Source organism: Acytostelium subglobosum (genome assembly GCF_000787575.1).
Source record: "Acytostelium subglobosum LB1 DNA, scaffold: scaffold1, whole genome shotgun sequence".
NCBI lineage: Eukaryota > Evosea > Eumycetozoa > Acytosteliales > Acytosteliaceae > Acytostelium > Acytostelium subglobosum.
The window spans coordinates 986,976-1,008,332 of record NW_012236531.1 but is presented as its reverse complement, the minus strand read 5'-3'; the positions used below and the strand labels follow the sequence as shown (position 1 = coordinate 1,008,332).

Below are 21,357 nucleotides of genomic sequence, written 5' to 3'. Positions count from 1 at the left end.
TCATCATATATATAAATAAATAAGTTTATATGATTCGTTCATTCATAGACAGTGGGTCTTCAATTACTAACTGTCATACTCTCAAGTGAACGTTCAATAATATTAAGAGTACATCTCTTTATATTAAATCATCAAAACCCTATTGCCACTCATCAAAACCCCTATTGCCACTCATTAAAACTTATCCTTCCTAAATTTGTAATCTGTCTGTATTGTGTAAACCTAACAATGAGTACAATTACTTTGGAAATAATTTTGGCCCTACTTTGTATCTCCCCAGAGTATATATGGAGAACTTTGGGTAATTGCCCCGAGATTTATCTTTGGAAGTTGTTAAAGAGTCTATTTAGGGATATTTGCAATCAATGATCATTTTGGTATGGTTCATAACCAAAAAACATCTAGATGGGCACACAAGTTATTCCAAAAAAATCAACCGAAAAACAAAAGACAATGACGACGTCGTCACTAATCAATCAAAAAAGGTTAATGAAACAAATCATTTACTACAAAGTTACATCATCATCTCGATACTGCAATCAAAAGGGTTCCCAAACAGAACCAAATCATTATTCATTCATTCATTCATTCATTAAATCAATCAATTACACATCAACCTCACATTACAACATATCATAAGTTAACTCCGATATATACATACATACACATACTCTCTAGCTAGGTGATGGATTCATCAAACGATGACAATGTTGTGGACAACCGAGTCCTTCAACATGGTACGTTCATGCGTATCAAGGTCGTGTCTGATTACTCTGACTACAGTCTCTCCTATCTCAGAGCCGTAGTCAAAGGCTTCCCCGAGTACTACAAACCTGCAAAGTATAACAATGTCACCCAAGTGCCCTTCCCTCCCCTAGACCTTGTTGATACCAGTAACATTCATTTACAACTTGTATGATCGATATCAATCATCTCAATCACATCAAACCCAACTCACTCAATCAATCAATCAAACAATAGGACTGCTTTGAAGACCTTAGTATGACAGGAGCTGGCAATTCATGGAGGGATGCTGATGGTGTTATCATTGTGTATGACCTTTCAGACAGAGAGACGTTCAACAATGTACTGAACTGGGCAGGTGAAGCCGAACGATTCACAACACCTGCTGTCATACTCATCATTATAGGTGTGCACTTTGACCGACAACTGGCACGCCAAGTGTCGTCGGTGGAGGCCAATCACTTTAAGGCACATCACTGTCTCGAGTTGGATGAGCTGGCGACACACAATGCAACAGAGGAGCGACTGCGGTTTGAGAACCTGTTGCTCGAGATCATGGTCACCAAGAATATATACAATGACAAGACGATACCCTACACACCGATCGATATAATCAGACGCAACAAGAGACAGCTACTACAGCAACAGTTTGAGATGCGTCAACACAAGCTAAAGGCAGCATCGAGCCTCGCTACGAGCAGCACATTGAACGATCGAATCAGCCAGGTACTGCAAAACATGGTGGTGAGGCGCACCATCTGGAGCGCCGTGCGTCGCATCCACGAGAGGATGGGCGTGCGCGTTGGCAAACACAAGGACAATCAGTTCCTCTTTGAGAATGGATATTACAATGTACTGCGACAAAAGGCGGCACGTGGCGATCCCCTCAACCTATGCGATCATCTGCACAACAGCAAGAGCTCATTGTTCAGATTCCTACGTGAATGTACCGACAGCAGTCTGGTGCGCCACGTCGTGTCCTCACTCAACCATGACACAGATTTCTTCCGAGAGCACGTTACAGAGTTTGCGGACGAGGCTTGCATTGCTGGCAACGTCGATGTCTTGCGATGGCTTCACAAAGAGTATGGCATTCGTTGTTCAGAGCGAGGCCTGCGCACGGCCATCGTATTGGGTGACCTCCAATTACTCATTTTTATCGCTGAGGAGATGTCCTGTTGTGGCACTAGCGGCGGAAACAACAACAACAACAATAATAATAATAGTGGCAGTGTTGGAAAGCATCACAAATCAAAACAACAACAGATCAACTACCTCGAATGTCTGGGCGAGAAGGAGAGAAGCGCACTGATAGACCTCTCCATACAGTATAAACACGACGACATCAAGGAATATATCGAATCACACAACAATCAACACGGCGGCAGCGGCGGCAGCAGCAGTGGCGGTGGTAATAACAACAACAACAACAACAATGGTTCCAATGGCAAGGTTGGCAAACCACGGTTGTCATCCTTTTACAACAAGATGAAGTCAATGTTCAAGTGATTGATTGATCATCACCTATTTGTAAATAAAAGTCTATCTTATTATATTATCCTGAACATGCATTGATTGATTAGGTGAATGTTCCATGGAATACCCACAACACGGTATGCCGAATCCGACGAAAGGGTTGGGACAACTGAAATTTCCATGCATGTTGACATGACTTATACATTCACATTCAACACCTTTCATTCATTCATATATATTACACATATACATACAGATAGATAAGAATGGACTCTGATAAGGATATACAACGATTGACTAACTTTGTCAATGGTGAGTTCGTGGCCCCTTCATCGGGCAAGTACATTGATAACTACAACCCATCCACTGGTCAGGTATGCTCAAGATGTATTGATGTTAGATGACAATGACACTGACACTGACACTGACACTGACACTAACACTAACACTGACATATTATATGATATTGAAATGAATCAATGATTAGATCTACACTCTTGTTCCCGACTCTAATGAAGCTGATGTCAACAGCGCGGTTAGTGCTGCAAAGAATGCATTCCCAATGTGGAAAGCAAAGACAAACCAAGAGAGATCCGCTATTCTTAACAAGGTAAGGCGACACAACAGACAGAATATAGACAGACGACAGACAGACACAGGGACAGCAATACTCATACATTCAATCAATCAATCAAATATATATATTTAGATTGCAGATGGTATTGAAGCTAGACTACAAGAGTTTGCAGAGGCAGAGTCAAGAGATCAGGGCAAGCCAGTTAATCTCGCTGCTACACTCGACATACCTCGCGCTGCTTCAAACTTTAGGTTCTATGCAGGCTATATACTGTTTCACAACGAACAAACCTATCATCAGGACAATGTCGCATTGAACTACACCAAGAGAAGTCCACTCGGTGTGGCCGCACTGATCTCACCATGGAACCTCCCACTCTATCTGCTCACCTGGAAGATCGCCCCAGCCATTGCCGTTGGAAACACATGTGTCTGCAAGCCATCAGAGATCACCTCGTACACAGCCTTCCTGTTGTGTCAGGTGCTGGTGAGCGCCGGTGTACCCGCCGGTGTCGTCAACATCATCTTTGGCAATGGACTCAATGCCGGCACGGCCTTGGTCACACATCCCAACGTACCATTGATCTCGTTCACTGGTGGCACGAAGACTGGTGAGACCATCGCCCGTCTTGCCGCACCAATGTTCAAGAAGCTGTCGTTGGAGCTCGGTGGCAAGAACCCATCATTGGTGTTTGATGACTGCGACCTGGAGGAGTGTCTTACCGTCTCGGTAGCATCGTCCTTCAACAACCAAGGTGAGATCTGTCTGTGCAACAGCAGAATCTTTGTCCAGGACACCATCTATGAGGAGTTTGTCCGTCGCTTTGTCGAGAAAGTCAAGTTGTGGACGGTTGGCGACCCCAAGAGCAAGGACACCAAGTGTGGCGCCCTCGTCAGCAAGGAGCATCTTGCCAAGATCGAGTACTACGTCGACCTGGCCAAACAAGAGGGTGGCAAGATTGAGATTGGAGGCCAGCGCGCCGTCGTCGGCGAGGAGGGCAGCCCACTGCGCAACGGTTACTTCTACCCACCGACTGTGATCACTGGACTCGGAAACAAGAGTCGTGTGATGCAAGAGGAGATCTTTGGACCAGTGGTCACCATCTGTCCATTCAAGGACGAGAAGCAGGCCCTCGAGTTTGCCAACGACATCCAGTACGGTCTGTCGTCATCGCTGTGGACACTCAACACAAAGCGCGCACACCGCGTAGCTGAGCAGATTGAGGCTGGTATCGTGTGGGTCAACTGCTGGATGGTGCGTGACTTGCGCACACCATTCGGAGGTGTCAAGGCCAGTGGAGTTGGTCGTGAGGGTGGCGAGCACTCCATCGACTTCTACACCGAGCAGAAGAACATATGCCTAAAGCTGTAATTAAAGCCATCATTCATTCATTCACATTCAATCATATGTCCAATATTGTTCCCTCTCTCTCTCTCTCTCTCTCTGATGGAGGGGAGCTGTATCTGGTTCTAGGTATGTAATATAACTTGTTCGTCGTATGGTTTATTCGCTCGCTGTCTTTGTGTATTGGACCGTGTTTAGGCGGCCTCTGACTCAGCGCCAGCAGCCTTGATCTTGGCGACGATCTTGTCTGCCTCCTCCTTCGACACCTTGTCGGCGATGACCGATGGTAGCTTCTCAACCAATGCTTTAGTCTATGATTATAATGATGATGATGAGTTAGTATCCCTGTCTGTTGATGATGATGATGCATCATCTGCTCACAATGTCGATGATGATTGACACATACCTCCATCAAACTCAGTGATGGCTTAATCTCTCTTAACTCTTTGATAATCTTGTACTTGGCTCCATCTGGGACCTTGACCAAACGAACTTGGAACTCTGATTTGGGTGGGGCAGCAGCGGCTGCTGGGGCGCCGGCGGATGGTGCAGCACCACCACCACCACCTCCGCTAAAGCTTCCTATATCGATATCTGGAACGCCAAGTCTTGTCTACAATGCAATGAATATATTGTATATCTGTTAGCCAACATGATCATCATTATCTGTATGTTGTTGTTGTCGATATTGACATCGCACGAGTCATAAGTGTCTCTATATCGCCAATGATCATATGTAGTTGCTTCGAAGGTTGTGATCACTATCTGCTACTACTCTATACATGTTGATTGAATGATTGATTGATTGAATGATTGATAATGACATACTTGAAGGACTTTGGTCAACTCGACAACCTGTATCAAACTCAACTTCTCGATCCTCTGTACGATTTGCTCGACCTCCTCTGAATGGGAGTCTGGCGATGAAGTGAAACGGCGGCTACCAATGGCAGCGCTGTTGATATATCTAGTGCAAGGTGTGATCCTACATAATCATTGAGTCAGCAACTTGTTTCAACTCCACTCCATTCATTCATTCTTCGTTCGTTCGTTCGATGCAGCTTGAATGAATGAGATATAATATAGTAAGTGAATGCCTACCTTGAAGTATATGAAAGCAATTTGAATGATCTGGACAACATTGTTAACGTCTATAGTCGACTCTATACGTATAAAGGTCTCTTCTAATGATACCGGTAATAGTATGTATGTATTTTGGTGTAAGAGATGTGTATTTGGGTATAGTGTGTACCTGTTGTTGCCGCAAGAAAGACGTAAGAATGAAGTGCTCCACTCTCGAGTAGCTGGACCCGCTCTGATCATGCAGTTTAACACACATTCATTCGCTCGTACTCCCAATCACACACACAAACTTCTGAAAAAAACAAAACAAAGTCCATTGTCAACTAAACACCACATTCCCACCCGAATGACCTGTAACGTTATTGTCTTGGATCGTGGAGTGATCAATCGATCAACTTACAGGTTAAATTAAAATGAATGGAGACGTACACACCTGTTTATTGGAGCGCCATCATATCAAAGAGTTGAGGGAGTAAGGTGTACCATGCCAGTTCTCATTGGATCGTTCCATTCAAAGAGAGAGCGAGCCAGAGCGACAGAGGCACAGAGGTTGAGGTATTGAGTGAAGAGCAATGGGTGTCCAATTGGAGAGTACCTCAGGAAGTAGAGGTTGATCGTGTGGAATGGGAGGTTGAAGCCAGCAGAGATCAATGCTGCATGAATCTCACGAGCATCAATTGTTCCAGAGTAGTTCTACAATGAATGAATTTGAGTGGGGATGTGTCAGTTTGTGGGCATGAATGTGTTTGTTTCCATGTGGCGATGATCAAACATACCCTGTCATTGGCAACGAAACATCTGTACAAGTGATTAACAAAGGCGTGGAGTGCAGCGTATTCATAAAAGTCTGTTGTGTGTATGATTGAGAGTGACAATGTTAGAGAGATCGGAATCATACCAGCCAGCCCGACACAGTCCATTCATTAACATACCAATTTGTCCATTCCTGTTGATATCAAAACATCTGATCAGTTTGGTGGCGGTGTCCAGACCGAGTGGAGTACCACCTATGACCAAGTACTGCAGCTCAACATTTGAGATGGTACCCGATCTGTCTCTGTCCATTGAGATGAACCATCCATTCATCTCCATCAACTGGGCCTGCTGGAGTCCAGTGAATAGTGAGTAGTACTGTTATGTTGTTGGGGAGCGAAGAGTAGCATGAGCAAAGGGTAACACAAGGTCAATGAATGAATGAATGAATGAGTCAATGAGTCAGTACGTGGCATCAAAGGGTGACCTGCCCCATTGCAAAAAAAAATGATACATACCCAAAGACCTTGGAAGCGGGCAGGTGGGGCGAAACCCATTGGAGCGGGAGCATATCCATACATCATGAGTTATATATATAAGTAGTAAGTTGTAATATATGTAGATAAATATTAGTTAGTTAGTTATGTGTGTGTGTGTGTGTTGTTTAGATTTATTGAGCACTCGATGAAGTTGTTGATTTGCTATGGTCGTTGCATGATGTGTTTCATAAGTTTCTGAGATAAAAATCAAGTTTCCCAAAAGTTCAATTCATCGATTTTGATTGATTAAATTAATTAATTAATAAATATCTTATCACTTTGATTTATCATCAATCATATATGATTGTTCAATTTATGCACAATATATATTTAAAATAATCAAAGATATAAACATGGTTGTTTGACATAATAGGGGATTCAAACTTATAGTTATGGGATGTCAGCCCTGCAAACAATTGGAAGCCAATCATTCGATTATTTGATCAAACATTGGTCGAGACTATCCAGAATCATTTTCAATAATCAAGTTAACTTGATATTAATATCAGTTCATTGGTCTGTGTCGAGTAGTCTGGTCAAAGATACATAATAAACACACTGGACTCGTTTGCAGTTCTTACCTTACCCCGATCGGATTTGGTAATGGATCTCGAAGTGCAAAACAGATACAGGTAATAATGCAAAATTGTCACCACACCCACCACATGTCTTTCCCAATCGGGTTCAAGGGCCTCGAGGGGAAATGGTGCCTCCAACCCTCGTCCTTAGTTGGGTCCCAGGATCTGGTATAAACAGTACTCCCCCGACCTACCCACCTTTTATCCAATAATCGAATGAAATGAATTGGATGGCGGGTTGCGAAGCTCATGACCATTGGGCGATCATGACCCACCAAGGTTGGTGGTCGGTCGTTGACAATAATCCGTTTGGATTTAGGGATATAGGGATAGATTAGATTAATAGGAATAAAAATATTTTAATGTAGATTGAACAAACTACAATTGCGATGCATTGTTGCGATATCGATAGGGTAGACTACCTTTGACATCGCCGACTTCCCAATTTGAACAGTGCACTATTCTTCGGCGGGTACTCAACACTTCTATGTTCTCATCAATCTTACACAAAAGTCCCGACTCATTCATTCCCAGTCCAATCATTCATTCCACTTGTTCCAAAGAATCTTCATCAAATATATATATTTATTTTATATTTATTCATTGTTACAATTATATATATATTATAATAATCATATATAAATACCAAACTTGTTGTTGTACATTATTATATATATATTTATAATTAATACTAATAATAATTAAATAATGGTACTTGGACATATTGCCAAATCACCAACTACAGAGTTGATCACTCTGTCACAATTTGAAAATGGTGCTGATGGTACTTCACAACCATCAACCGAAAAGGTTGATGTTGAGGCCGATGTCGAGATTGAAGATATCCCATCAAACAAGTTCAAACCTTTATCATCATTCTGTAACACTGTTAAAGGATTCGCTGGAGCTGGATCATTTGCCCTTCCGTAAGTCCATTCACTCTTCATACTCAATCAATCAATCAAAGTTATCTAACTTTAAATATATAGATGGGCAATTTCACAAGCTGGTATTTGGATTGGGACCATCGGATTGATCCTTGTGGCCCTGTTCTCAAATTATACTATGCACTTGTTGCTTAGATGCAACTCAAAGTATGTGAGGGAGATAAAGAAACCTGGTGAGGCACCTCCCTCTTTTGCAGACTTGGCCAAACATGCTTATGGTCGACCTGGTGAGCTGTTTGTTTGTATCACTACCTGTGGCATCACAATATCATCCTGTATAGCATTCCTCATCCTCATTGGTGAGAACCTTGGTTCATTAGCCAAGTTCAATCAACATACCATCATCTGGTTCATCCTTCCCGTTGCCTTTATCCTCTGTCTTATCCCAGACATGTATGTACACACCTTCATTCAATCAATCAAACATCATCATCTCACTAATCATTCAATCCATCGATCAATCATATAGGAAATACCTTGGCTATACAAGTGTGTTTGGAGCATGTGCATTGTTGTTGGCAATGGGTACTGTGTTGGCTTATGGTGGAGTTGACTACAAGATTAGACCATTGAGCGAGTATCATACTGATTACTCAAAAGTACCACTTTGGTTCGGAGTTGCCGCCTTCTTTTACTGTAATCACATCATTACTATACCTGTGAGCCATGCCAGTGGAGACTGCACACGTTATCCCAAAGTACTCAACTATGCCATGTCATTCATCACCGTGATCAATGTCACATTCGCCCTGCTGGCCTACCTCTTCTTTGACTCTTATGTCAATGCCGATGGAAAGAGAGGAGTACCCTCATCAATCACCGGAGTGCTGCCCGAGGGAGTCTTTGCCAGTGTTGTCCGTGTTGGCATTGTGTTGGAGTTGCTATGCTCATACCCCATCGTCAATGCTGCCGGTCTCAACACGGTAGAGTCGTCCGTGCGCCTTTACAAGAACTACCTGTCACCATTCCCACAAGGTAACATGCCCGACGACAAGGGCAAGAGGAAGTTCTTCTCGAGGAACTGGAAGTTCTACGTGTTCCAGGCTGTGCTGAACACTGCCATGGCGGCCATCGCCTCGACCATCTCAAACTTTGGCTCGTACACCTCACTCATTGGTTCGCTATTGTTGGCCACCTCTGGATTTGTGATCCCAAGTTTCATCTACTTTAAGTTCTTCCCAGAGATCAGCAAGAAGTTCAAGGCACTCCTGATCGTCATCATTATCTTTGGAATTGGTGCCACGGGTCTGGGTACCTACTACGCCATTGACTCGTTGATCAAGGATCCATAATCAAGCAAACAATTAAATAACTATTGTACCATCTCTCTCTCTCCCCAAACTAAATACCAGAAGTTGTATATTTATTAAATGGTCCAGAAGGACCCTCCCCTTGGAGGTCCTTTAAAAGAAATTGATATTGATGGCATTTGGATTGTTGTTGACAAGCGACTCGGTGTAGTGGGCATAGAGTTCGGGTTGGTTCTGACGCAGGATCTCGGGCTCCATGACGTAGCAGACAAAGGTAGTAATGACACCTGAGTAGACATTCTCCAGGGCTACTGAGATGTAGGTGAACGTGTAGATGAAGGGCAAGATAAAGCCTGATCCCAGTCCATCAGTCATGACGGCCCAGATCAAGGAGCCGATGCCTCCTCCAATGAGACCGCCCATGACACTGGCAATGAATGTGGTCACTCTGATGAATCGGTCGTTGACGAGCAGGTCGATACCACGGCTCTTGGCAAGCTCCACGGTGTCTCTGGCCGAGTGGCAATATGACTTGCCGTAGATGGCCACCTGGGTGAAGGCGTAGGCGTTGAACAGCTGAAGGGCCCTCTTGACACAGTTCAGGAAGCAGGTGAGGACACAGCTGAGTGCGCGGACGACTGGGTTGTTGGAGTTGCTTCCCAGGTTGGCAGTCCAGTCGCGCACCGTGGAAACGATGGCGATGACCAAAGAGCCAAAACAGATCGAACCGAATGACGTGGTCATGGCACGCTTGAACGAGTCCTTCATGGGGTCGGCTGGCATGCCAACATTGCCCCTGCCCTCCATAAAGTACCATGTGCCAAACAGGCCACTGACGGTGGTGTGCAGGACGTTCTTGATAACATTACACACCCAGTAATAAGAGAAGGTCAGGAAGATTATGATCAAGTACCCGTAGCTGGTGTCGTTGAACACGTAGACAGTACGAACTGCGGCAGCGATCCACAATGTAGTCCACAACAGATTGACTCCAATAGAGATCAATGCGGCCTTGAATGTGCTTGGGTAACCTAGGATGGAGATGAATGATGGAGATGAGTGATTGATTGAGTGAGTGAATGAGTGAGGTTGATGGAATGATTCCATAACATAAACATACTCTTTAACAAGTCAAGTGCAGAGGTCATGAGGGCGGCGGTGAGCTCAATTCTGTTTCTCCAGCGGAGGAAGAAGAGCACAGAGATGAAGGTGCAGAAGAGGTAGAAGATGCCCCAGAATGGTCGGCCAAAGAGGAAGGCCAGCACTGTGATGACAAACCAGAGGACGATGTTGGCAATGTAGGAGTACCTGATCAGTTGCTTGGGATGACGGCCAGCAATGCGGTACCAGCAGAACACAAATATGACGGAGACGATGGCACTGCTGATTGGCGCAGCGAGGAAGTAGAGGAAGATTGTGATGAATGAAGCACCATGCGCGTGAAATGACCTGTTCTTGAAGGACAACCCAACCAAGATGGCGATGACGGCCAACACATTGATCACGAACAAGATTGCAAACAGCACGTCCTGGTACTTTGGCTTCTCTGGGAATTTGCCAACCTCTTGGTTATTGTTGTTGTCAGTGTCGATGGATATTGGCTTCAAGGGTTGCATTGGCTGCATGGGTTGCATTGGCTGCATGGGAATCATTGTTGGCTGCATTGGCTGCATGACGGGGACGGTATCCATGAGGAAGTCTTGGTTCAGGAGTGATTCTTTGCCTTCTTTCTTGGTGTTGTTTGATTTGTTATAGGTGTTGCCATTGTAGTTGTTGTAGTCGTAGTTTGGTGCCGACGAGGAGGTGGAAGTTGATGTGGTAGTGGTATGCAAGGTATATTGTGGCTGTTGTTGTTGTTGTGATGGCATGATTGGTTCATCCATGAATGGATTACCATCATTGTGGACAGTGGGTGGATTGTATGGTTGATATTGTTGGAGTTGTGGAGGATACATTGAATTGTAAGTCCTTGGCAAATTGTCAGCATCACTGCCAGTCTTGTCAAGTATGCCCATTTCTTAATTGTTGTTGTTTGTTGTTTGTATCTCTTGTTGTTATTGTTGTAAGGTGTTTGGGTGATTGATTGAGTATGTAACTTAGGAGAGACGTGATTCGTCACTCAATAATAATAGTTGCGATCACAAAGTTTTCCCTCATTTTGGGGACACGTGTACTTGGATTTGTTTTGATTCAGGCAAAAAACATAACCATAATTGGCCAAGTAGGATCTCCGATCTAGATCCTAGCATAGGATTTGGAACTGTTCCAATATTCAGTTGGTGTCCAACATACACTCACAAAGTGATCAATAACAAAACATTGGTACAGTCCTTTGTGAGTCTATCGATAGATCGATGGATGGATGGTTGGGTCCATCTTTAAAGTAACTTTGATCATGTCAGTAGTAGTCTGAGTTTAAACACCTTAATAATTATATATATAATGTTGTGTAGAGTATATACTCATCTAGTATATATATATATATATATATATATTCATCAAATAGATTGAGTTATCTGTTCGACTCGAGATATATTTATCTCATTGGTACTGAAACTCGTTTGAAATTGATCGTTTAGTGAGATCACATTGCCAAGTTTTATGTTAAAAGTTAAAGTGGGTGGATCCTGGCCCATCATTTTGATCACTTTGTGGCTTTTGGGTTTACCTCATGTGACCATGGTAGTAGGGTGAGGTGGTCACCAATATCCAACACTCCCTCTACCTTTGATCAGACACTCACCAACTAACCACGCTGTTTAGTCAACATTTGATCGAAGCAAGGTAACAGTAGTAGTAGTATACCAAGAGGCAACAGGCATCAGTACACACAGTTATACATATATTAATTGTTTGTTTGGTGAGAAGACATAAGCAATACCTTTCTGTACTCCACCTGGCACAGCTTTACCCATCCACAACAACAACAACAACAAAGCCATAGTCATAGCCATCATAAATCGACCAAGTCATCACCCATAACACACACAAACGTACAGTTCAATACAGGCAGAGTACGCCTTGTGGTGTGTTAGTGCCAGTCAGTAAGTGAGTGAGTAGATTACATGGTCTCTGGTCCAGTCTAGTCTAGTCTAGCCAAGTCTACCAACAGGAACACTCTCATCCTTGTGTCCATAGTCAACTACCTTCAATCTATCATACAATCATACAACAGCAACAACAACAACAACAATATACTTATATAGTTATAAAGATACTACAACATGGATAACACAACAACAAATGGAAAGGATGGTGTCCAACCACACCCTCAGATGCTACAGCGACAGCCTTCAAAGAAGAAGTTTGGAAACATCTTCCACATGCACTCGAGCAGCACACCAAATCTAAAGTTACTGGTCAATCAACATCAATTACAATTACATCAACAACAACAACTCCAACTCCAACAACAACAATCACATACTGCACCGACATCTCCAACCAAGGACAATGACTCGTCATCCTCGTCCACACCTGGAATCTCCTCGGGCTCATCCACACCTGGCAACACTCATCAGCAGCAACAACATCCAATGCTTCTCAGACGTAATTCAACAAGAAATGACCTTATATCATCTGCTCCATCCATTCCAATAAGGGTGTCTGGCGAGAACCATGGCAACAACAACAATCCGGCAACAGCTACAAGCACTCCACCAACCTCACCAAGGAGCGACGACGCCTCACCACCATCTTCATCATCAACTCAGTCAAATGGCAACAACAACAAATCAAAGAAGAAGGATACTTCTCGATGGTCCAATGCAATGCGTCGTGTAAAGACCAGCAACAAACTGAAGAAGGAGATTGAGGAGTTGAGTATGAAGACAGGACTATCACAGCAATACTCCACCTTTGACATGTACTACGAGACACAACGAGCAAGTCCTGACACAGGCTTGGTGGATCCAAGCTCATCACCCAACTCTCAACGCAAGTCCAGGTTTATCGAAGCAACAGAGAATGTAAGTTGATCGATTGGATTGATTGATTGGCTGGGTAGACTTGCGACTAACATTCCAACCAACACATTGACAGTCCACCGAGGAATACTCCAATATACCAAGGGCCATTAAGCTCTCGATTGAGCATCTGTTTGAGAGATGTAAGTACCAATGTCTTGCAGCGAACGATATGTTGACCGTGGACCTAACACATCGCCCTCACTGTCTATAGCTCTACAAGTGCCTGGACTATTCAGAGAGTCTGCCAATGCGATGGAGTTGAGCAGACTGAAGCTACTAATGGAGTCGGATCGCGATGTCGACCTGACCAATGTCGGTCACCATAACATTGCCGGTTTGGTCAAGCAATACTTTAGAGATCGACCCTCTCCCATCTTCCCCTACGACCTCCACAAGCAGATCTATGACCTATATGGTAATGTCCCTCATCCATGTCCTTTGATGAAGTGTGGCGCCAGCGGATACTAACCAAGCATGCTCAACTCACCATTGACGCGCGTGTCAACAACAGAGTCTGGACAGCCTCAACAACAGATCAGCGAGCAGTTGAAGAGCTTGTTGAAGACTGAGCTGAGCAAGGGACAGTTCTTGATCCTTCGATATTTGTTTGAGTTGCTGCACGCTATACATCTTCAGTCAGAGGTCAACATGATGAATGCTTACAACCTGGCGGTATGCTTTGCACCCACCCTCATTCGCTCATTCGATTGCTCTTGCATTGATGTCGTCACCAAGTTGATCGATGACTATGAGCTGGTCTTTGGAGAGAATGTCCTGGACGTCCCTACCACCACTACCCCAATGCAAGCGCTAGAGGACTCACAGGGCACAGAGGCATCGGCCACCGAGGACACACCCGCTGCCGCCGCTGCCACCACCACATCAATCGTCCAAGCACCTAATCCTGATGAGGAGTCAACCAAGTCAGATGTGGCGTTGGCCGTTGTCGAGCCTGCCAGCACATGCGACAATCAAGATAGTGTATTGAGTGATCCGGAGTATGAAGCAGTGGACAGTATGACGATGGTCAAGAGGAAGCAGAGATCAAACAACAGGATGGCACGACTGTCGATGTTTGATCAAAAGAAGCAGTCCAAGGATAGGGGCGTGGCCGCTGATGGAAATGTAAAGCAACGTCCGCGAAGACAGAAAGACAGGCCAGTGTCTTGGTCGCCGTCCAAGGGCATGAAGGAGACTCCAGAGGAGCAGGACGCCACATTACTTGAGCAACAGAGACGTTTTGCAGTATCAGCGTCAATGTCCTTTGAAGCCGACGATGAGATGATCAGTGACCTGACGATCAGCAAGGAGAACACCGCGTCATTGGAGTCCTCTGAGGCAGCTGTCAGCACCAGCATGGGCACAAGCATTGGCAGTCCAGACCTGGATAATGGCGAGCATCATACCTCGGGTGAGGAACACGAGGTTCTTGAAACAATGGCGCCACAACAGCAGGAGCATCTGTCCACTATCGCTGAGGATCAGACAACACAACCAGAGATGTCAACACCTGTAATTAGCGAAGATGTAGAGGACTCTATCGATTCACTGGACATCACGGGCATCGACATGTCCAAGTTTGAGCAAATGGAAGAGAGTGGCGATGAACTAGTGCTGCGACCAGTTAGATCTGATCATCGCGACGAGCAAGAGGATGAGGAACAAGTACAACTTGTTGAACAAGTGCAGCCCGTAGAAGAGGACACACCAGTTGATGGATCCGAGCAGACGGTCTCGTCTGTTGATACTCCAATCATACTCCAAACACCCGTTGCCCATGAACCCGAACCCAGTGAGCCGACACTGGAACCTGTTGTCCCCATCTCAGTCCCCATCCCTGCCCCCATCCAACCAATCACACCAACAGTCATTCCTCCAGTCAACTCTGTAGAGGTAACAAAAGATGTGCCTGTGAGTGTAGTGCCTACTCCTGTTGCCACCGTGACCGTGGAGGCGATAAAGGGAAATGATACACAGACGTCACCAACTGAGCCCAAGGTCGTGGCTTCATCCCCACATCGCAATACTATTGATAGCAGTCGTAATCCAAGTCCAAAGAAGATCATTGAGTTGATGCAAAGCAGCAACAACAAGACATCACCAGTTGTTGTAGAGACTCCATCCAAACTTAACAGAAGTACCTCATCCAGTCAATTGATGTATGGCCACCATCAAGCACCAAAGCAACAGACAATGGTCTATCACAATGTCAAGAACTTCTCAGTCCCAATCCAGACATCCACATCCACATCCGAGACCAACCTCATGTCAACATCATCGTCATCACAACGACCAAAGTTGAGCCTTTCCTCGCGATCCACCACCTCTCCATCATTGCCACAATTCAAACCATCATCAAGCAGCAGCAGCAACAGCAACAGTGTTACCAACATCAGTCCACACAAGCAGGGCAGCTCCTCATCCTTCATCTCTAAGACATCTACGCCCCTATCACCTCCATCCTCAACATCATCGACGTCCTCATCATCATCATCATCGTTCAAGTCAAAGATCACATTCTCAGGACTGCAAGCATCGATGAAGAAGACACGACTGTCAGCACCAGGCAGCAGTGAAAGAGTTGGCTCGATGCCCAGCTCCACCTATCAATCACTTATCAACAACATTGTCCACAGTGAGCAACACTCCAACATTGTCACATCCAACCATGAATCTGTAAAGAACCTCAAGTCCATCTGGGAGAACCGCAAGGAATGATTGATCACTGCCATCCATCCATTCATCAATCCAACAATCCAACAATCCAGCCATCAATCCACTCAATCATTCAATCATTTTTTTTTATTTCTCTTGCTGTGCTCCAACTGCACTGTCTCCACTGCACTGATGGATCAATGTCCTTAATCAATTACAATGATAATAATAATATTTATTTATTTAACATTACAATGACAACTGGTCCAATGGATTGATTGACGAACTTCGAGATGACGACCGTTGTCAACCAACAAGACGTGCTCTCACTCGACCCCCCAATCAATCAATTATTTAATTTTTTATTGTATTTGTGTGGAGAAATGAAGAATGAGAGAGAGACTGGACTACATTGTTGTTTCATTTTAACTTGAACCCCAAACACACTCACATCACACACACAAACAAACAAACAACTAAGTGTAAGTAATACTAACATAATAATAATTAATAATGAATGACATCCAACTAAATTATAATGTACTTACCAATTAATATTATTTAATATTCAATCCAGTTTAGTTTATCTCCAGTTTTACTACTTCAAACAAAACAAACAAAACACACCTAGAAGGTTAAGACACTAAAGCAACACCGTTGTTTATTTAAATCGATTCGCGTATGACCTCAATTCAGAACCTCTCTTCACTTGATCCCTTCGCTGAAGATTCAGGTTTAGGTGGAGATTCGACCAGTGTTCAATACTGTCATATCAGACTATTTCAAAGAAGTGGACGTAAATCGTTGACCACCATTGAGAACATCCCCAAGGAGGTTGATCTCAAGAGGGTACTCAAGCATTTCAAAAAGGTACATTCATATATACATTCCTCGACGAAACGAGTTCGTAACTAACAAACGAAACATCATTCAATCATTCATTCAATAACTTATAGGTTTTTGCCTGTAATGGTAATATTATCGTAGACGAGCAAGTCGGTGAAGTTATTCAATTGCAAGGAGATCACAGAAAGGAGGTCGCTCAATTCCTCATCGAAGAGAAGATCGTCACCAAGAACTTCATCAAGATCCATGGTTTCTAAAGTCAACATACCAATTCGGTGACCCTAAAACAACCATTTGTATACATCATTCAAATAATAATCATCATCCCCTCCAGCGCCTAAATCAAACCAACATACATACATTCATCAACTTTATTCAATCACACAATCATTCAATCAAACGTCAAGCAAAGTCAATGCAACCTACCTTTAAAAGTGATATGGTAATACACTCTTCATTAGCCGATTGCGTACCATCAGCAATAAAATGTCATTACTATAGTTGTCATGAGACTATCTACATCCTACCATGTGTTTGTCTCTCTTTATGCTAAAGAGACGACAAGATGCATTCGTCGTTTGAATGAAGATGAACGTTACTTGTTCAAAACACACACTCCCGCTTGTTTCATGAAAAAATGTGTGTGTGTGGTCAACTCGTGTGAAGCTGAGGGCTGAGTTCATGTCGTTGATCATCAGCATGACTTGAGCTGAGGTGTTGTTTGTGCACAAACACAAAGTGAGTCATGATTAGCTTGCTACTGTAGAACAAGTAGTAGTAGTTGTAGTAGTTGTTGTAATAGTTGTTGTTGTTGTAGAAGTAGTCAAATCATTCATTCAAACAACTCTATCACTCACTCACTCACTCACAACACACTATCAATCAATCAATCAATCAATCAATCAATCAACTCGATCAACTCAATCACTCGATCACACTTCATATGGAGCAGAGTGATGATAAGAAACGTCGTGAACCACCGGGTGGTTCTGACGAACCAGCCTCAGGTGGAGGTGGTGGTCGACCAACAAAACGATTGTTAACAGCATCAGACAGTAACGCCACGCAACCGAGCAGTGGCGGTAGCACCACACCCTTGGTACTCTCTACAGCCAGTTCATCAAGTCTCACAGGCAATGAGTCAAGGGTATGATATTTTCATCATTCATTCAATCATACTCATGATGATGATGATGGTCTAACCCAATCAATCAATCATATTACATCTTTAGGATCAGAACCTGTTATTGTTTCAGAACAGAGCTATGATGATACGATTGGAGGAGCAAAGGAATGAGGTCAAGGATAAGGAGTACAGGATCAAACAACTATCACACAAACTACAAGGTTTCGAAGACACGTTGCATAGCGTCTGTCGTGTTTGGGACCAGTTAAACAGCGGACTGAACCTGATATCCGGCCGACTGGATCTCGAACCGTCCTTTGATTGTCTATTACCGAAATATATAACAGGTATGTCAGTCTTTGGTTTGGTTGACTTGTTCCAATTTCTGACACTCATCGATCATTCAATCAATCAATCAAACAGATACTGAAGATAGCAGTGACAAGGGATGCAATCATCCTTTCATTCAATCATACAACTTCCTCACCACCTTTATATCCGAGCCACAAGTACTTGATGAGAACTACACCATTGAACATCTGCACCAGAACAGGGTCAAGAAGACACAATCAGTGTTCTCACGCATCGCCAACAGTGTAGAGAAGGAGCATCTTGCACTGTTTTCCCTATTTCGCTTGTTAAAGTCATCCAAAGGTATGATTGATCGATCACTCAATCAATCAATCACTCAATCAATCACTCACTCACTCCACCCAACTCTCTCAGACATACAATCAGCCGATATTGAACGAGAGTTGATCGATGAGAATGATAGACTATCACAACAGAACCAGATATTGCATTGCTCACGTGATAGAGTACTGCAACAGATCAAACAGTTGAGCGATCAGACATCTTATTACGCCGACCAAGCTAGCTCTTATGATCTCGAGATAAAGGACCTGCGCCAAGAACTGGATCGCACCGCTGATGAGTTGAGCTATGACCGCGAACGCCTGGCTAAACTACAGAGCATGGCAGTATCCAATTCTCTCAAGTTGTCGTCGCCCACATTGACGTCGTCGACGGCCAACGGACAGCAACAACAACCGAGCGCCGGCAACGTTGTGAGGAACAGCGAGCTCAGTCTTCAGATTCAGGCGAGTGAGGAGTACCAGGAGCTGCAACGACAGGTGGAGGCCCGTTTCAATGAGGGACGCAAGCTGCGCGAGGAGAAGGCTGCCCTGATGAACGAGCTGCAGCAGATCCAGATGGAGTTCAGGAACATCTCTGACGAGCGTGTTCTCAACTCAATGCCCTATCAGATATTGCGAGCGCGACTGCAAGTCATGCTGGAGGACCTAGAGTTCAAGAACGGCCTGTTTGCCAAGACGCAGCACGAGATACAGCAGCTGACCATCGCCAGGAAGGTGGACCGCGAGCAGATCGAAACGTTTGAGCAGATGAGACGCCAGGGTCTGGAGCGCAGGGTTGTGCAGCTGGAGAGCGAGGCCACCAACCTCAAGCTGGAGAAGGAGCGACTGATAAACATCATTGACCAACGATCGTCCACGGCACCGGGCCAGGAGTACTTGACCGAGTCGAGGACACTGCTGGACAACAAGGACACAGAGATCCAGCGATTGAAGGACATGGTGGCGAACCTTAAGCAGGAGATCGACACGTTTGGCGAGGCCAAGACTGAGGTGCTGCACGCTGAGCAGGACGTCCAGAAGGAGATTGAGACCAAGAACCATGAAATCAAGGAGTTGTTTGACAGGCTGCGCGAGTTCACGCGATCCAACGACGAGCTGAAGCAATCAGAGAGGCGACTGGCTGAGAAGGAGAAGGAGCTGAGCCTGTCCGTGGAGCTGCTAAAGTCCAGCTCCTCGGAGCAGGCCGATGTGATTGACCTGTTGATCTTGGAGAGGAAGCTGAGCGCTGAACTGGACGAGCTGAAACAGCAGTTTTCTCAGAGTGAGCAGCTGCAGCAACAGCATCAGACAGAGGTTGGCCAGACCACGGACAAGTACGACGGCATGATCAAGGAGTTGGAGCAGTCGATCGAGCAGAACAAGGCACTGCAGATCAGTCAGAAGCAGGAGATTGAGGCGTTGGCATCAGAGATCGACTCGATGGCCACCGAGTACCAGCAGCAACAAGAACAAAACACCCGACTGATCAAGCAGATCTCGGACAAGGAAGACACGCACGCGCATCTCATGGTCGAGAACATCAAGTCGCAACAGACCATTCGTCTGTCCAAAGAGACGCAGTCCATGCTCGAGGACAAGATACAGCGAGGCGAGGACAGGTTCAAGTTCCAGACCGAGGTGATGGCCAAGATCGAAGAGAAGAGTCAGATGCTGCACAAGCAGCTGCAAAAGGTCAACGACGATCTGGTGTCTTGTAACTTTGAGCTGGAGAAGCAGAACAGGAAGGCAAGAGAGTCAACAGAGTACGCAACCGAGCTTAGGACACAATGGGACAAGCTTGGAGTCATGAACGCAGAGTTGAAGAAAAAGGCAGACGATTCCATCTTTGCCCTTGAGCGAGAGGTCGACAAGTCGAGAAGATTGGACGTAAGTAGCTCCCCGTCTCCTTGTCAAGGATGTGGAACCATCATGACTAGTCAACTAACAATCAATCAATCAACATAGGAGGAGAAACATTTACTCAAGAAGAAATTAGACAAGCTGAACTTGAATGTTCAGGCGCCATCCTCTACCGCCGAAGAGGAACTTAGATTGATCAATGTATGTATATAGTTTGGGTGGTAATGGATAGATGATGGTGCATAGGACTGACAAACTCTACACAATAACAGCAACGACTGCGATGTAGTATTTGTAACGATCGCCAGAAGAACTACGTCATTGCCAAGTGTTTCCACGTGTTTTGTAAGGAGTGTATATATTCGAATATTGATACGCGGAAGCGTAGATGTCCAAGCTGCAAGAAGCCATTCTCAGAGAGCGATGTCCACCAGATATACATCACCTAATAAATTAAAGTAATACCCATCGGCTACTGGTCCTTGGTGGGCGACAACACCTACGTGCGTGTTTAACAAAGATTCCAAGCATCCATTCACTTTGGTAATGTACCTAAGTAATTTATTGTTTAATGATAATTACAACAACAAGCAATTGCACATATTTATTATCTTGACATATCCTTTTCTGTAGGCAATATGACGCACTGAAAGGATGGTAGTCTTGAGTCTACGTGTGCTCGATGCTCTTTGGAATGGAGACGGGGATGATGGTGTTGACTCAAAGAGATAGCTGATCAATTGGTGATTATTGTTTGTGGCGAGATGAAGAATTTTGTCCATTGAAGGTAGATATCTTTGGAGTTGTTCCAAAGTTGTACAACGTTGGTGCACCAGTCGAATGATTCCAATATTGCCTTCATGATAAGCTTTTCCAATTACAGCGAATAATTCAGTATCCTTTCGCATGCTGCCCAACTTGAAGTAACCATTGTCAATGATGTATGATAGGATTGATATGTCTGATATCGTTGTTG

At 44.5% G+C, this 21,357-nt stretch overlaps 9 protein-coding genes across 9 annotated transcripts; 6 read left to right on the top strand and 3 right to left on the bottom strand.

Annotated features, from left to right (window-relative positions):
• Nucleotides 1-685: 685 nt before the first annotated feature.
• SAMD00019534_004180 (hypothetical protein) lies at nt 686-2,253 on the top strand (the record flags this gene model as incomplete). Its single annotated transcript, XM_012903851.1, has 2 exons — nt 686-913; nt 982-2,253. 2 exons carry the CDS (start codon nt 686-688, stop codon nt 2,251-2,253), a joined length of 1,500 nt encoding a protein of 499 aa, XP_012759305.1.
• Nucleotides 2,254-2,480: 227 nt separating this feature from the next.
• Nucleotides 2,481-4,165, top strand: SAMD00019534_004170 (hypothetical protein; the record flags this gene model as incomplete). The annotated part of the gene is made up of 3 exons (XM_012903850.1): nt 2,481-2,594; nt 2,708-2,830; nt 2,930-4,165. Coding segments are annotated over 3 exons (1,473 nt in total), but the record flags the coding sequence as incomplete, so codon positions are not given.
• A 170-nt stretch (nt 4,166-4,335) lies between these two features.
• On the bottom strand, nt 4,336-5,283 carry SAMD00019534_004160 (hypothetical protein; the record flags this gene model as incomplete). Its single annotated transcript, XM_012903849.1, has 4 exons — nt 4,336-4,452; nt 4,548-4,754; nt 4,970-5,126; nt 5,243-5,283. The coding sequence occupies 4 exons, from the start codon at nt 5,281-5,283 to the stop codon at nt 4,336-4,338; spliced, it is 522 nt and encodes a 173-aa protein (XP_012759303.1).
• Nucleotides 5,284-5,683: 400 nt separating this feature from the next.
• On the bottom strand, nt 5,684-6,561 carry SAMD00019534_004150 (hypothetical protein; the record flags this gene model as incomplete). Its single annotated transcript, XM_012903848.1, has 4 exons — nt 5,684-5,917; nt 6,001-6,071; nt 6,157-6,355; nt 6,496-6,561. Coding segments are annotated over 4 exons (570 nt in total), but the record flags the coding sequence as incomplete, so codon positions are not given.
• Nucleotides 6,562-7,802: 1,241 nt separating this feature from the next.
• On the top strand, nt 7,803-9,333 carry SAMD00019534_004140 (hypothetical protein; the record flags this gene model as incomplete). Its single annotated transcript, XM_012903847.1, has 3 exons — nt 7,803-8,020; nt 8,084-8,434; nt 8,511-9,333. The coding sequence occupies 3 exons, from the start codon at nt 7,803-7,805 to the stop codon at nt 9,331-9,333; spliced, it is 1,392 nt and encodes a 463-aa protein (XP_012759301.1).
• A 114-nt stretch (nt 9,334-9,447) lies between these two features.
• On the bottom strand, nt 9,448-11,306 carry SAMD00019534_004130 (hypothetical protein; the record flags this gene model as incomplete). Its single annotated transcript, XM_012903846.1, has 2 exons — nt 9,448-10,098; nt 10,605-11,306. Coding segments are annotated over 2 exons (1,353 nt in total), but the record flags the coding sequence as incomplete, so codon positions are not given.
• Nucleotides 11,307-12,515: 1,209 nt separating this feature from the next.
• SAMD00019534_004120 (hypothetical protein) lies at nt 12,516-15,977 on the top strand (the record flags this gene model as incomplete). The annotated part of the gene is made up of 4 exons (XM_012903845.1): nt 12,516-13,259; nt 13,333-13,399; nt 13,471-13,674; nt 13,771-15,977. The coding sequence occupies 4 exons, from the start codon at nt 12,516-12,518 to the stop codon at nt 15,975-15,977; spliced, it is 3,222 nt and encodes a 1,073-aa protein (XP_012759299.1).
• Nucleotides 15,978-16,595: 618 nt separating this feature from the next.
• Nucleotides 16,596-17,014, top strand: SAMD00019534_004110 (hypothetical protein; the record flags this gene model as incomplete). The annotated part of the gene is made up of 2 exons (XM_012903844.1): nt 16,596-16,784; nt 16,871-17,014. Coding segments are annotated over 2 exons (333 nt in total), but the record flags the coding sequence as incomplete, so codon positions are not given.
• A 689-nt stretch (nt 17,015-17,703) lies between these two features.
• Nucleotides 17,704-20,896, top strand: SAMD00019534_004100 (hypothetical protein; the record flags this gene model as incomplete). The annotated part of the gene is made up of 7 exons (XM_012903843.1): nt 17,704-17,907; nt 17,993-18,233; nt 18,310-18,540; nt 18,613-20,408; nt 20,487-20,582; nt 20,654-20,735; nt 20,841-20,896. The coding sequence occupies 7 exons, from the start codon at nt 17,704-17,706 to the stop codon at nt 20,894-20,896; spliced, it is 2,706 nt and encodes a 901-aa protein (XP_012759297.1).
• Nucleotides 20,897-21,357: the final 461 nt, after the last annotated feature.